Source organism: Trachurus trachurus (assembly GCF_905171665.1).
Source record: "Trachurus trachurus genome assembly, chromosome: 9".
Taxonomy (NCBI): domain Eukaryota; kingdom Metazoa; phylum Chordata; class Actinopteri; order Carangiformes; family Carangidae; genus Trachurus; species Trachurus trachurus.
In genome coordinates this window covers 22272133-22287726 of record NC_139895.1, presented here as the reverse complement: position 1 = coordinate 22287726, position 15594 = coordinate 22272133, and the positions used below count along the sequence as shown (strand labels likewise).

At 42.5% G+C, this 15594-nt stretch overlaps 1 protein-coding gene across 1 annotated transcript in view; it reads left to right on the top strand.

Moving 5' to 3' along the window:
* The window catches only part of emid1 (EMI domain containing 1), a gene marked incomplete at both ends in the record, with an annotated part of 50457 nt that overhangs the window by 34720 nt on the left and 143 nt on the right, over positions 1-15594 (top strand). The window contains 12 exons of the mRNA XM_083979280.1: positions 3162-3251; positions 3378-3439; positions 3545-3677; positions 5724-5768; positions 5869-5976; positions 8053-8160; positions 10635-10724; positions 11097-11149; positions 11263-11325; positions 11413-11457; positions 11686-11730; positions 14384-14474. Coding sequence (XP_083835406.1) covers positions 3162-3251; positions 3378-3439; positions 3545-3677; positions 5724-5768; positions 5869-5976; positions 8053-8160; positions 10635-10724; positions 11097-11149; positions 11263-11325; positions 11413-11457; positions 11686-11730; positions 14384-14474 — 933 coding nt within the window. The remainder of the gene's footprint in view (positions 1-3161; positions 3252-3377; positions 3440-3544; positions 3678-5723; positions 5769-5868; positions 5977-8052; positions 8161-10634; positions 10725-11096; positions 11150-11262; positions 11326-11412; positions 11458-11685; positions 11731-14383; positions 14475-15594) is intronic.

Sequence of the window (15594 nt, the reverse complement as noted above, 5' to 3'; positions counted from 1 at the left end):
TTAAACAAGCTTATATCCATTACATTATGGTAAAGTTCTACTGACAAAACAATATTTTCTTTTCATTTCATGGTTGTTTACTCACTGTCAGTGAGTGATGTGAAGCAGAAGAAGGTGAGAGAGGCCCACCAGGCTTACTTTGTGGTCTGGCGGATCTATTGCCCAGATTTCGGCAAACGCTTTCATTGGTGTGTCTCACCATAGCTCCTAGCTACATGCTTACAAAACTCACATGGACTTTTTTTCATGGCTCCATAGTAAACTAGAACATTTTAGCCTGAAAAAGATTTGCTTTTTAGAGTCTTCTCACCACTGCCAGAGATTTAACGCCTTTTCCTGCCACAACAAAATACCTATATACAATGGACGGTGCACATCAACATGTGCTCGTTCAGAAAGAGTCCTTTAAGCCTCCTTCATAACTGACCCAATAAACACACTCATTACGGAATAGGAAAAGATAACCTCCTCGCTGTGACCTTCATTTATATCGTTCTCCTTTTTACTATGAGATTATTACAGCAAAAGCGGCAAAGATTATGCAAAGCATGCTGTTATCAAATGACTTAACTGTGTGTGTGTGTGTGTGTGTGTGTGTGTGTGTGTGTGTGTGTGTGTGTGTGTGTGTGTGTGTGTGTGTGTGTGTGTGTGTGTGTGTGTGTGTGTGTGTGTGTGTGTGTGTGTGTGTGCAAAGCGAGAGGCAGAGCTGATGTCAGGACAGCCTCTGGCCCACTGAACTCTCTGCAGGGGTATTTCTCTCTAACGAAGAGCTCTGACTCAGTCACTGATTAGGGCCCAGTGCAACATGGGGGCAAAAGGTCAAATACATTCACACATTTCTTTGACCCCCCAGTGGGGCAATTAGCCCACTGAGAACAAAGAGTGGATACAATGAACCGTGTCCGTCGGGGGGCAGTCATTAACTGTGATGATGTTATTGTTGGCCAAAAGACCGACAGATCACACTCGAAGCATCCAAGCCATCCTCTGTCTTCAGGTCTTACTTTAGCACTCACACAGCACAGGCCTTGTAGTTAACGCACACTGTCACAAGAGGAAGCAGAAGAAAAGAGGACGATTTTAAATTTGTTGTTGCAAGACAGAGAGAGGGAGTGTGTAAGAGGTGTGTGTGTGGGAGATGGTTGTCCTTGTGCCAGAGCTGGCTTAATGCGTCATACAATAGCCCAAGTGTGGGTGAGGGGATCTTGGCACTTAAATGTTCTTTTCTCTTCGAGGGATAAGAGGTGCCGTTGGGATGGGGAGGGGCTATATTTCCCATCCAGAGCCCCTTTTGTAATTGAATGCAGCCATCCCTATGAGCTGAACTCTAGAGAATACGTCCCCGGCCTGTTTGTGTACATGCTCGCACACACACACACATCTCTGTTTATCTCTGCAGTCTTCTCTGTGTGCACTGAAGTGTGGTACAGGCGAGTGAAGAGCACATCAAAGCGTGTGCGTGTTCTCCTCGCCTCTGTGCAAAGGTTTGTATTGTTACCGAAACGTGGAAGAGTTTTCCACGATCTAGAGCACATGCCATAACATTTCAGTCTCAGGTCTTACATGGTTTAAATCTATCTACACTTGTAATCCTCTGAGAAATACCCAGAACCTAAAACAGTGAAATCATGAGCACAGGGGGTTGAAGAGGGGGAATTATTGGAGCAGTCTCAATTTACCCTAAACCATGTGTGCTGTGTACTTTTCATACTCCTCCTTTGCCCTCTCTCTCCCTCCTCTTTGGGTAATCACTCAACCCGTTATGCTTTCCTGTCTTAAGTTCCCAAACGTTTATTTTTCTTCGTGACAATAAGTTCTCCGTTTTCCTTCTCTGGGTCTGCAATGAATAGAGACAGATCATGACATGTGATGTTACAAGGAGTGAAGCTGTTTAAGAGGAATACATTTCTCCTGCTCCAGCTCCAGTGCTGCAGGTGCTATTTCATGACTTGTGTTAGCACAGCGCTTTGGCGTCGACCGCGGCGGCTTCTGGCCACCGAATGGAAAGACGTGCGTCCCGGTGGCTAATGAGGTGCTGAACCCGGCCTCTTGTTTGTATCAGGAGCACCTGGGCCAAGCAGAGCCAGGCCAGGCCAGACAAAGAAGTCAGTCTAGCATTTCCACCGAGGTCTGCCCATTCAAAACATCCACAATCCAGGGAAACAAACTCCCACACTTAATAAAGTGAATGCGAGACATAATGTGAGCCGAGACTGCCCATTCTCTCTGCACAAGAAAACTATTGTTTGTCTTTTACATGCCCTCTCTGGCAGTGGCAGGGCTTGCAATTTAATTCTCCATAAAGAAACGAAAGCAAAAGGGAAGAAACTTGGCAAAGATGCAGCGTCCACAATGTTTGTTTCTTGGAAGTGTAAGAGAAGCATAAGTCGAAGCTGGTTTGTCTTTATGGCTAAATAGTATCTCACCTGGAGGATAGCTACTGTACCCACTGACAGAAATAGCAGGGACCTGATTTCTGGTGAAACATCTTCAAAGAATCCACAACACAGTCTGTCTAACCTCCCTATGACATTTAGATTTAGTGGTTTTTCTGTTGTCTGTCCAGACCAAGACAACTTGTCGGTCTTGTAATTCCTAGAATGCTTCAGATGATTATTTATATCACCTCAACTCTTCCATAAATAAACATACATTTCTCATGTGTTGATATACTACTAGCCCCAGCTGCAACTAGAAATTATTTTCATTGTCAGTTTATCTACAGATAAGTCTTCTTGGTTCATCAATCATTTGTCTTGTTGATAGATTGTCTGAAACAGAGTGGCTATCTTCAGATGCCTTGTTTTCTCTGACCAACAGTCTGGAACACAAATGTATGAGGATTTCATTAATGTAAAAAGAAAAGAGCAGGAAATCCCTTACATTTGAGAGGGCGAAACCAGAGAATCTTTGGCTTGTGTATGAAGAATGATTTGATTCCTGCTCTAAATCTTTCAGCTTTGATGTCAGCGGCATGCTGCAAAAACACTTAAACTGATGGTGGACAAATAGTTATTTGGCCATCAAATAACTGAACAGTTCTGGGTGGGGGATTACGTATGAGTGGAGAAAGGCGTTTAAATCTAAAGATTGTGTTTTTCAAGGTTCCAATCCAAGACACAGAAATGACGTGTTTTCTGTCTTTTTATTTTCTGTTACAGAATCAGGAAACCAGCTCGTGGCTCAGGAGGCAGTAAGGAAACCGTCTACGCTACGGCGGCCGCCTGCACGCACAGGAGAGTCAGTCCCAAGTGAGAACATACCGTGTGCTTTGACTGTCCAACACAGCACAACACAATGACAGAGGTGTAGCCTACTACATGTTGAAGTGTCTGATTCCTGAAGGCAATTAAACCAATTTTGTGTTTTTGTGTCAGGCTGTTTCAACTGCAGTCGGATCACGGTTTTGAGCGACAGGCTGAACTCATTGGAGGCGAAGGTAAAAGCTAATGTCTGATGTCATTCATTCAGCCACAGCCAGGGCTCCATTAAACAAGGATATTTTTTTAACTACCCACACTTGTTTTATGTCTTCCTCCACCAGGTCCAATTACTCACTGCCCCGGCCTCCATGTCGCATCGCCACCTTCAGGGTAAAGGAGGAACTGCCCCGGACGCCTCGTTACTGATGGGGGCTGTGCCCGCTCAGGGAGCTCCTGGTGAGCAGGGACCTGCAGGTAGGTACACCACACTGCCTTGGATGGATACAAAAAAAAAACATCTGCATATTTCCATGAAGGGGAGTCCAGGGTTTTGTGTTCTGGTAATTGAGTCAGAAATCACTGCTTGCAGCTTTTCTTCATGAGCAGCAACTCTTTATCTGCCCTTCTACCTGCTCACCTCTGCTCATATCCTTCCCCCCCCTCTGCACACACTAATTTCCTTTACAAAAAGTGAGAGCTCAGTTGTCTGTGCTGTGCCTGCCCACACTTTGGCTGTGTGGAAAGCAAACACTTCAGAGCATGAAAGTCCTCTTCTTCCCTGGCGTGAAGCCCAGCACTGGCTGTAGCTAAAAACACAGAGTTAATCAGCGCTGCTTCACTTTGAGAAGAGTCTACCATCAAATCAAAATATTGCCAATTTGTGAAGACATTTTCTGTGATTATATAATCCTGACTCTATGTACAGTAACTCTGAAAACTCAGAGGGGAAGCAGTTTATGAGAGTGTCCAAATTCATTTACTGCCCCTTATATTAAAAGAACACACACACAAACATACAGTAAGTTACTCTATAATGAGACTTATAACTGACAGCTATAGAGTTGCACAACAATCATCTTTGCATCTGTAAAATGTGAAGCACTGAATTTGTGACAGAGAGCAGATGTGTGGATATTCTATTGTGAGAGTTTTTGCAGACACACTATATAATAATAGTGAATAAGATTCAGACTTTTAGTGTTTCAACACACTAAGTAGCCCTACATAAAATAGTGGAAGGTAACCATAGTGTGTCATACACAGTAGGAAATATTCAGATGCTGTGTATGTGTTGCAAGAGTTTGTGGTGCTTTTTTCTGTCTGTTCAGTGTAGTTTTTACGTTACCACTGGATGGTCCCAAAATCTGAATAACAAGTTCCATTTTTAAATAAAATCTTCACTGAGCGCATTCATTCTACCCAGAGGATAAACCCTTTGCGCTTTGAGCACTCTTTCCTCTAGTGCTATCTTCAGCATAAGATAAAGGACAACATAAGCAAATGGTCAAATCACAATAAAATTTTCATTTTTTATTCATGATTTCAAAGAAATAAACCCTTTGGATTTTAATGGTTCCATTACCTTTCTTTTAGCAGCACTACGATAGTGGTACGTTTTGTTGTGCTGTTTGTTCTGATGTGGGGTGTTGGACACATGTTTCTTCTTTTTTTAGTGTATTTTTTGGGGCTTTTAATGCCTTTAATTGATAGCACAGTCGAGAGAGAGACAGGAAATGGGAGGCAGAGAGGGGGGGGATGACATGCAGGAAAGGGCCGTCCGATGCGGGATTCGAACCGGGGACGCCTGCAGTGAGGACTACAGCCTCAACATGTTGCTTTACTCTTGTAAGTCCTTTATAAATAAGGCTACTCCACCAATTTTACTCTGTGATTCTCTAATTATTTTTTTTAAATGACCATATACGTTTGCTCTTTTCTTCCTCATGTTGATTTGTTATGCTCGTAGAAATTAGGAAGAAATAAGGAGCATGCTCCCCTCATATTTTTCGTTTTCAAACTTTCACCTGACCCAAGTGACATCACTTGAAGCAGTTGATTAAAGTTCATAGAGTTTGCTCTTCAGCTACAAAGGTTTTATACACGTACAATTTTTCACGCATGTAGTGGTCGTCTCCAAAAACTACAAACAGAATTTATTTCAAAAAATTGGTGGAGTTTTCCCTAAGCTTTGAGAGCCGTCCTAACATCTCTGCAGCCACAGCTCTGTGTGGAACTCATCACCGAGGTCTAATTAAGGCACGTCACAAGTGAAATCATTCAACCAGATGTCATTGTCTGAAATCTGTTGGCTGAGTCAAAGTTAATTATTAATTAACAGAACAGAAATTTAAATCAGCCCTGATAAACATGGTAATGACAAATCTTTGAACTCTTTTACTTGGACAGAATTCAGAGTTACACCTCATCCCTCAGTGGGTTTCTTCTACATGTGGTTACAGCCCAGATTTTGTCCACAGAGCTACATCTCTCAATGAAGCCATCTCTCTGCTTTCATTACAGGTCCTCAGGGTGAAAAGGGGAGAGATGGGCTTCCTGGCAGAGATGGTAAATTGTAATCATAGTTGCCTTTCACTCAGTGTAAAACCATTTAAGATGTAAACCAGTTAAGGCTTCATGATTACTCATGACTGTTTCCTCCTCTTAGGGAAGGCAGGGTCTCGGGGGCTGCCCGGTCCCAGTGGGCCTCGGGGAGAGGGCGGTCCAAGGGGCCCATCTGGAACCCCTGGATTGAGGGGATCCCTAGGACCAGCAGGTAAGAGAGGACTAAAACTACACATGCAAACACTTGTGAGCAAAGAGAGAGAGACTGTTATCTATTTCTGAGCAGATGTTGACACAGTTTGTCAACAAGCATCTCTTTTTGTGTGAGTGATGGAGGGTGTTGCCTATCCACTTAGAACAAGACATATTAAATGCAATACTGTTGACCAAACATTTGTGGAAACAGTGGAAAAAAACTCTTCCTCAGAAGCCTGACCAGTGATGTCCTCCCCAAGAGTGTTTGTCTTTCTCTTAAAAAAAACTCAGTCAACCCACAGACCCTCCAGCGGTAAAAGTCGGATGCCTGAGGCCAGCTGGTAACTTAATAGACTTTGGGCATTTTGTTGGTTGGCTTTTAAAATCATATGTTTCTAAAAGTGGTATATGAGTGGGCAGCAAAAGCATTTGTTTTCAGACTACATTTAAACTCACCAACATGTGCTGCTGCTCACGGCCACCAGCCAAAACAGAAACAGAGGCATACATCTGTTCTATGTATTCAGAGTTTGCTGCTTATGTACAAATAATAAATGACCTGATGGAAAAAAGTAAATCCACGGGCAGCTTGAATGATAATAAAGTAAATGGCGGTGTAAGTTTGTCACAACATCTGCTCTTGCTATAGGCTGTTATTTCTATACCCTGGATCATGAAGGGAGTGCCTCTGCTCTCAGGCTAACATCTGACCCCTACTCTGTGCCTGCTGCTGGGTAGATGAAATTTAGAGCAAATGTTAAACTGGAAACCCACTTTCTGAGACGCGCCACGTGACTTCAATCTGAAATGAACATGAGCTATACATACACAAATCCCAGGTCCTTATGATTTCCATATGCTCGTGGTGTTTTTGTTTTTTCGATCTCCATTACTACATGAGTACCCAAAGCCAGTGCTGTGTCTTGCATCCAAAGCCATGTTTTCCTCATTGAACTGATTTTTTAATTTTAAAGAGAAAGATAAACACAGTTTTGGAAAGTGTCCAGTATCGGGCAAAAATGTAGATAAATATGTTTTTGAGCCAGGAGTTATGGGAGGGAGCGGTAAAATGAACTTGTGATGTTGGGAGGACTGATTGTGACGAGTCCTGATAAGTTACAGAAGAGTTGTATTACGGACTGTGACAAATATTTTGACGGCGCATCTCATAGCTGCCCTTGGGAACCATTATTTTGAGGAAAATAAAGAAAACTGTTTTCCCAAATATGTCACATAGAGTCTAATGACCCACTTTGACTGGCCATTTGAGCCACTGTGTCACAGACTGTAGCTTACAGTCTCTCTGAGGCAGACATAACACAGCCGGTCATGCTGCAGTGTTTGCTAAAGGCTAAGTTAAAACAGCCCGCAGAGGTGTCAAATCAGAGCTGTAACAACATTACCTTACAAGGCAGTAATTAGGAGACTGTCACTGTCAGTTGCATCCATACATAAACAGAAAGGTGGTGAGTGTGGGTGTGTAAGAGGGCAAAAGGTGGCGTTTAGAGGGCAACATTACCTCAGGAGGGTCCAAACAATGAGGTCAGGTGTAGCTGTGCTGGTGAATTTTTTTCCCACCTTTAAAAAAAATGGCTGGGGGAGGTGGAGGAACAGTATTACTGAGCAGCCCACACAGACTGCCTATGGGCTGTCACTGGTTCCCACACATGTACAAAAGCTTGTGGTGAAGATTTAATTCATATGAACCAGTGCCAGTAAAACTTTGCAAAGTTTAATGATGTTTATTTGAGTTTTCCTGTGTTCCTGATTAGGTTCCCAGCACGCGCCTTTTTAAAGACTGTCTTCCTCTTAATTACAGAGAAAACACATGTGCACATATGCAGGGACACACCTGCCAGACGCAATTATGATGTATCATCCAACACTTTATCTAATCTATTTCCTCTCTGGTCTTTGTCAGTGTTAATACTCCTATCATCTCATGACCCACAGCCATTTATCACCACCAGTCAACCACTGTGCTTTTTCTCTCCGAAAGATACTTCAGTATCACATTTGTCTTTGACAGAACTCTGCAGTGGCTACATTGTGTCTATCAGCACAGTAATGTTTCTGTCATCCCTCCTCTCAGGCCCCCGTGGTCCACCAGGACTCCCAGGAGAGAGGGGTCTGCCCGGCCCGCCTGGGCCCCCGGGGCCTCCAGCACCAGCCAGTGCCCACATCCCAGAACCAGACCACAGTAAGACACTGGACCACTAACAGGCTTCACACAGTCACACATTCACAGAGTTTAAAGCTGAAAGTTACAGTTAAAAGTAAGAGACATTATCAGTCCATACATTCTTCCTCCCGATCAAAAACTGGCTTTTAATTTACTCACAACACAAACTGCTGTGACTATGGTCAGAGATGTGGGTTTGTTATATGAGTAACCTCAAGCCGAGACGAGGAGCGAACTACAGAAGTCTGGTAAGCTCACTTCTCTCAAACTCCACATCCCCAGCTTTTTTTCATTTTCATACAATGAGTCGTCAGACCAAACCAACTCAGACTTCAGTGGATGAAGTGAAAGTCTTCATAGATATTTTAGTATTCCCTAAGACCTTTAAGCAGTCTTTGATAAGATATGTAAAATCGGTGCACTCCTCTTTTATTTGCAATGTTTAATTTTTTGTCATTCCATATTCCATATGTCATTTTTTTCCTTCTGTGGCTTTGTGAAAACTGGATGACCTCTGTGGCGCAGCTTATGAATTCTCACACTTTGTCTTTATGGATCTGGACCTGTCCCAAAGGTCAAAAATCCAGATGGAGAGTATTTCCATGTCAGACAACCACTTCACCACCTCCGCCATGCATGTAGCAGTTTCTTCCTGGGCCAGAACAGACATTGTGACCCCATGCTCTAAACAAAATCCGTTTACCACAAAGCCAACACGAGTAGATGTACACAAAATCAATCAAAGCCTTTGTTCTCGGGCAGAATGACGCAGGTTTACACTAGACACTTCAGACTGCTGATATTCATGCATCTTTAGCAGCCCTACCAACATGTTCTCTCTTGCTGCGTGAGAGCTCTCGCTAGTTTGAGGGAATAATGCTAAACAAAAGAATCAAGGAGAATTAGAAACAGACAGGATGGCGGTAATCCTTTAACTGCTACTTGCTCCGTGTTGTCTACCAGCCAAGTAGAACAGAATCAAAGAGTATTAAATGGGGGCAGAGACGGCCTGAGATTGACGCAGACTTCACATGCTGGGATGAGAACCTGTCCACCACTGATGTCACTCAACAACTTCCAGATGTAGGCCCGCTGAGACAGCTGAAAGGGAGAGTGAGAGACAGATGGGGGCCTGCACTGGCTCATTCAAGGTCAACGCATCGGTGGCTTTTATATGTGGATTCAGTGGTAAAACAAAGTATGCAGCACACAGGTTTGTAAGCTTTGGGTTCCTGTGTGGAGAAAGCTGTGGCTACATTGAGGTTGGCATGATGATTTCCGAGACTGTGTGAGCCATTTCTTTCACATCAAAGTAACAGCAGGGAGCATACGCGGTCGGAGAGAGGGGAGGGGGTGGTGGCGGAGGAGGGTCCTGTGCCGAGCTTCCTTTGGAAAACACTGGATTATTTGGCTTTTACGTCTGCATCAGGAGGTTGGAATTCCCTTTCCGAAGAACAGGAGAGGGTCCCTCGACCGGCAGCAGCCAGATCTGTAAGCAGTGAAGAGGAGGACTGTTGAGTTGTTTAAAAAGCGTGATTGCAGTGTTTCTGAGTGGCCCCCCCACATGTTTTCACGTCACATTAAGCCACAGATCACATCGTGTACTTAGCAGGGAATAAAGACAGTGTGTAGAAATAAACACAGGCACGGAGAGAGTGGCCCAGGTTTGGATGTCACCTCTGGACCGATCCGTTAGTGGTGTGCTGCGTTCTGGCAGCTGGAGGATGTTTCTGGCTATCATCCTCTCCGTCGGCTCCCCCCTCGTCCTCCTCCTCCCTCTGTATCTCCTGAAGTCTCATACTGTGATTAGATCTGTGTTTCCTGTCAGTATAAAATGACCCAATGACCTCACACTTCCTTTATGGCTCACACATTCACCACCCTCTTCCTCTTGTCATTTCTCCGCAGACTTGTGAAGTTGTGTTGATACACACTGGATATGAAGCGTTACCTTGGCTCTATGCAACATTACGTTCTATATGTTATATGTCTAAAATATGTTATTCTGATCCACTGCGGACATTGCTTTTGAATCAATTTTAGTGTAGTTTACTTCACTGCCAAAGTCATTAGTTTGAGTATTTGTTGGAAGATAGTGCCCTCTAGAGGACGAGCTAAGTCTAATAAGTGAAAGAAGCCCTGACTTGCAGCATCAGCAAAGCAAAGGTTATGACATGAGCAGGCTCTGAATGGAAAGAAGTCATCTTCAGTTGTTCATATTTTATTATAAATATGTTTCTTCTTGTTTGCTTATTGGGTTAGGCACTTTCTCTTTGACAACATACAAATCAACAAGAAGTGACTAACACGAGAATACAAATCTTGTACAGTATTTGAAAGTTTGTTTGGAGAATGAGGATTTTCATGTCACTGAAGCAGCACCATTGATAATTATCACAGAATTACTAGAAATTCTATCCATTTGTAAAAAAGAAAGAAAAAAAAGACACGCTTCTCCATCCCATCAAACATGCATTTTGTTTTAACCCCAGCCCGTGGAAAAGACCTCTTTTACACCAACACTTTCCATGATTCACGGGGGGCGCCTGTTCCAGGACCTCAGGGTCCTCCTGGGCCTGTCGGTGAGTGTTTATCAGTCTTTTTATTGTGTTTGTCCCTTCCTGCACACAGGATGTTTGTGTTGTGTCTGACAAACCTTTCTTCATAGACTCGAAGATTCTAATAATGAAAATGCTTTCGCTCAGTCTAGCTTTGTTTGTCTACTCTATACTGTTTTTCCAGTACTCTTTTCCATTCAACTTTCCTAATCTGATGTTTTTTGGTCTCCAATTGAATAGAAGCTAAACCTAGAGCTTTAAAGCTCTAGGTTTAGTTTTTGTCATTTTGTACACAAATGTGCTTATTCTTTACCCGAGCTGAATGTCCAGCTCCACCTCCTCACAGCAGGTGAAGACACATTGTGCTACCAACAACCTTTTTTATCTCTTTTGCAGGTCCACCAGGTCCAAAGGGCCCAGTTGGACCACCTGGCCCAGCAGGAAGTAATGTAAGTTTGCTCACAGCACAGTGGTGCATAGAAGTTACTTTCTGAGTTTAGCACAGTCAGATTTGTGGCCTTACAAATTTTATATTTTGAATTTCCTCCCCAACTCAATGCAGGGAAAACCTGGATCTCCTGGAACACAGGGCCCTGTGGGGCCAAAGGGAGAGCGTGGGGAGAGAGTGAGTACATCAGTATTCAGTAGGTTTTCTTCATTTTACTGTACATCCTTAAACAAAACTCTTTGAGACATACCTTTGGTTTTCCAGGGTCCACTTGGTTACCCAGGAGAGAGGGGCTTCAGAGGGGAACCGGTAAGACTCCTTCACCCAGCTGCCTTAAAGAATATGGCCTGAGTAAACGAATGTGTGGGGGGAAACATCAACACATGTCATAGCTAGTTATATTTCTGTAAACTACACTATCCAGCGGCACTGACTAGTGACAACACAGTCTCGGAGAGAATGAGCTCTTTCTGTTGAGCTAAACTGCTGCACTGTGCTCAATGAATTTTTACTCATTTTGTTAATATCTTTTCACAGGGAACACCAGGTCCAAAGGGAGAGCCAGGAGAGAAGGGTTTGCCGGTAAGAACGTACTTGGTGGTAATTCACAATTTACATGGAGATGCAGGGTCTGGACAGGAGGGGTAGTTAGAAAAAAAGTTCATGAAAATGTTTTAAGATTTCTTTGTTGAGCATTAAATGTTCTTTCTGTGCGTGTCTAACCCTTACTTTTCTTTTACCTCTTCCTCATTTTACAAGAGCAATCTAAATGTAAGATATTTTTTATTTATGTCATCATTTGTTCACTTTGCAATGTAATTAATTTATTCAGTGACCGAAATGAAGTCTAACCATGACGTAGTACATCTTATTATGGTTTCTCTCCAGTCCATGCTTTTCTACCTGTTGATAGTAGTCATAGTATCTGTTATACATTGTTTTCTGTGTTTGAGTGTATTATGGTTTTAGCTGTTAATCTGTCTGATTTTGTTTGTGTGAAATCTTTCAGCGTTAATGTGTTTTTGTTTTTGTCGGTCCTTGGGGTGTGCTCTGGACTGCTGTCCCCTGTCACGACACTGTCCTTTTGACCCTAAAGCTGTCTGACTCCCTCTGCAAGCTACTGTCCCCATGGCTACCTTTCACAGTCACCTTTTCAGCATCTGATTTTGGCATATACATATGAATATACAAAATACAAACGATCAACCCTGTAACAACACCATGCACCAGTTCTGGTACTGAAAGAATGTATAATTAGTAAAATCTTTTTTGCTAAATTTATAATCGTCAAATCATTTCAAAATATTTCAAAGAACCACAGAGAAAATGAGTGAAATGTATATGCCAAATCACTCCATATGTGTCAGTGGTGGGTCCTGTTGGGCTTAGAGGTGTTGTGCTCTGATGTGAGTGGAGTGGATACAGCTATCCTCTTTTATTCCACTTTGCAACCTTGCATGATTTCATCTTTAGGTGCTGCACCACACAAACTTTCTTTTCTGGATGTGAAAATCAACTTCAAATTGAGTCTAATGAATAAATTAACATTGTGCTGTTGAAATAGAAATAAGGCAAAGTAGCTCTAAATTCTACAAAGGGGATGGCATTTCTTTTAGCAGTGTTGTTGTAGGTTTTTTGGTAATAAACTCATCATGGTGTGAGATGAAAAGTAGGAGGGTTACTGGCAAGGGACTGTTCACGAAATCTACATCATGGAGAGACTGACATTCGCTCTAAAATTGGATTCGGAGAAATTTAAGAGTTGGTGGTCCAAGTGGATCAGATATATAAGATCACAGAGACCTGAACTGCTTAAAGTACCTCTATTACATGGCTTGAAGTACCAGTCTATTAATCTTGATTGAAAAATGAGTAAATGTGACTTCTTTTGTTCAAATGTTCTTATTTAAAACATTGTAAAATGAAAGGGAGAGTAATAGCTTGGAGAATATGTTAACACAATTGTCCAAATACATGTTTTTGTTTTGCTCTGTATGAGTGTAACGGTACTGAAATGACTTTGTATGTTTCTCCCTGATAAAAAAAGAAAAGAAAAGTAGGAGGGTCACAGTATTACAATTCATCCTGAGGTGAAAATGATCAGGATTCATCATGAATGTCTCACCGAGCATCCATCCTAAAGTTGCTGAGATGTTTCAGTCTGAACCAAAGTGATGCATGAACAACCAACTGACATTGTCATCCCCTAAAGCCTAAAATTAAAATATAATCAGCAATGTATGACTCAGTGAAACTTTGCCTTTTTTCTCAAGACATGAAGTATGTTCTCAGTTTGTTTTACTAATCCCAGCACTTTGTAGTGTGAATCATTCACCCGGGCACCAAAAGCTTCAACTATCGTCTGCATGGCATATCTTGTTATGATGATGCTTTCAGCTGCCTCTGTCTGCTTTACTTCATTTGTTCTACTATTTTGTCTTTGTTTTTCAAGGTGTGATTTATGTAGTCAGGACAATGACAAAGCAGATTTCAGATTTCACTGTAAATCTATACTCTACTTCTTATTCTGTCAGATTAGGTTGGATATCTTTTGTTACCACAGCGTGAAGAATGAACTCTGTGGTGCTGAAAATATTTGCCTGGCTTAACAGCTACCCAGCAAAAAGGAATGCAGACGGCATGATTAAATCTAGAGAGTGTTAATTCAGCTGTGTTATGTCACCGTCGTGAGGCTGGTCTGTAATGTCGTGCATGCTGATGCAGATGCTGCCCAGCCCGGCATGGCAGAGACTGACTTCATACAGCAGCATGGCCAGAGAATGAGGGAGATACAGAGAAAAACAGGGACCAGATGATGTCTGAGAGTGCTGGGCAGATATGTGGACTGTTTTAACCTTCTAACTGCTGAACCGTATTGAGAGAAATGACTTGCATCTTGGCGAGCAGTTCTTTGGCTTGTGCTCCTTACCTTGACGGCTGTATCTATCTTCACAGGGGGACGGCATACATCAGATCAGAGAGGCGCTGAAGATCTTAGCCGAGAGGGTTTTAATCCTTGAGACTATGATCGGTATTCATGGTGAGTAGGAGGCCTGAGGCAGGGTCAGCTTTAGGCAGGGGTCAAAGGTGAGGGGGGGAGGGACGCAAACTCCCACTGTACCTCACAGCGGAGACAGGGACTGGGAACAGTCGCGAGCAGCCCCAGGACTCGGGCTGGTGTTTCCACCCCCCTCACACAGTCCCCCCCCCCCCCCCTGTCACTGCTCTCTGATAGGACCTTAGCTTGCAGATGTTCCACGACTTGCAGGCAGACCTTGAGCTTCTGGCTCGCAGGGTGACACTGCTGGAGGCTATCATCTGGCCAGGTAATGCTGAGACACCCCCACCCACAGCTCTGCCGGCCCTCACTGACCAATTTTGACGAGATCTAGAAAATGTTGAAATATAGGGATAACATTTCTGATTACCTCTTGTTACAGAAATGTTGAATGTTGATCAAGTTATTGAAAAGTAATTGTCTTTTAGAAACATAATCTTATGTGTGACTTTTTTTTTTCTTTTTGTTGTGATGATGGCAATGTAGACAACTTAAATATTTTACCAATCAGCTTCTTACTAAGAGAGGTGTGGTCCTACATGAACAGCCCTTGTGCCAAAGTTTGAAGATTTTATCTATTTCCATGTTTGTACATTTTTCTGTGCTCTTCTCATGAGTTAAAAGTGGATGGGGCTCATATGATGGTATGAGATACCTCTGATCAAACCAAATTAGGATTTCATATCAAAATCAGGTGACTCATCTGACTCAAATCTGATCAGTCCACGCCCAAACAGACGTGCTGAAGAGTAGTGGAGGTTTTTTTAGTGTCAAAAACTCAAATCACTAAATATGTAATGCCTAATATAATTTTTTTAAATTTTACCTGTGATTGTATCGTCATGAATGTTAAGATTTCAAACCATCTTTTCAGTGGCTTTATATTGTTGAGATCTAAATTAATGTGTAAGTAGTATTCAAGCCAGTAGTGCTGTAGTAATTAATCAATATAATAATCTGTCAAATGATTAAAAAAAATGAAGCAACTGCAATTTTGTTAATTGATAACTGTAATTGTAAAAAGTAATTTATCAAGTGAATTGCTTCTCCAATATTTACTGTTTTGTATTGTACTTTGGGATTTGGACAGACACAATAATCAATTTGAACATTCTCACTATCGTTAGCTGACTAATCATTGTAATTAAAAGAAAAACTGGGCGACTGGTGTCAAAGCAAAGTAAGAACTCCCCACTCACGACATGGCTGCATCAGAGTAGACTTGGATTAGGAGCACAGAGCCAGAAGACACGATGTCTGTCACTAATATAAATAAATAGTTTGAGTTATCATTAGCTAAATCTCCTAAAAACTATAATGGAATATATAGTGAGTGCACGTCCACACTCATCGGTGGACAGGGAGGCCCCGTTCCAACTGCTGTCTTT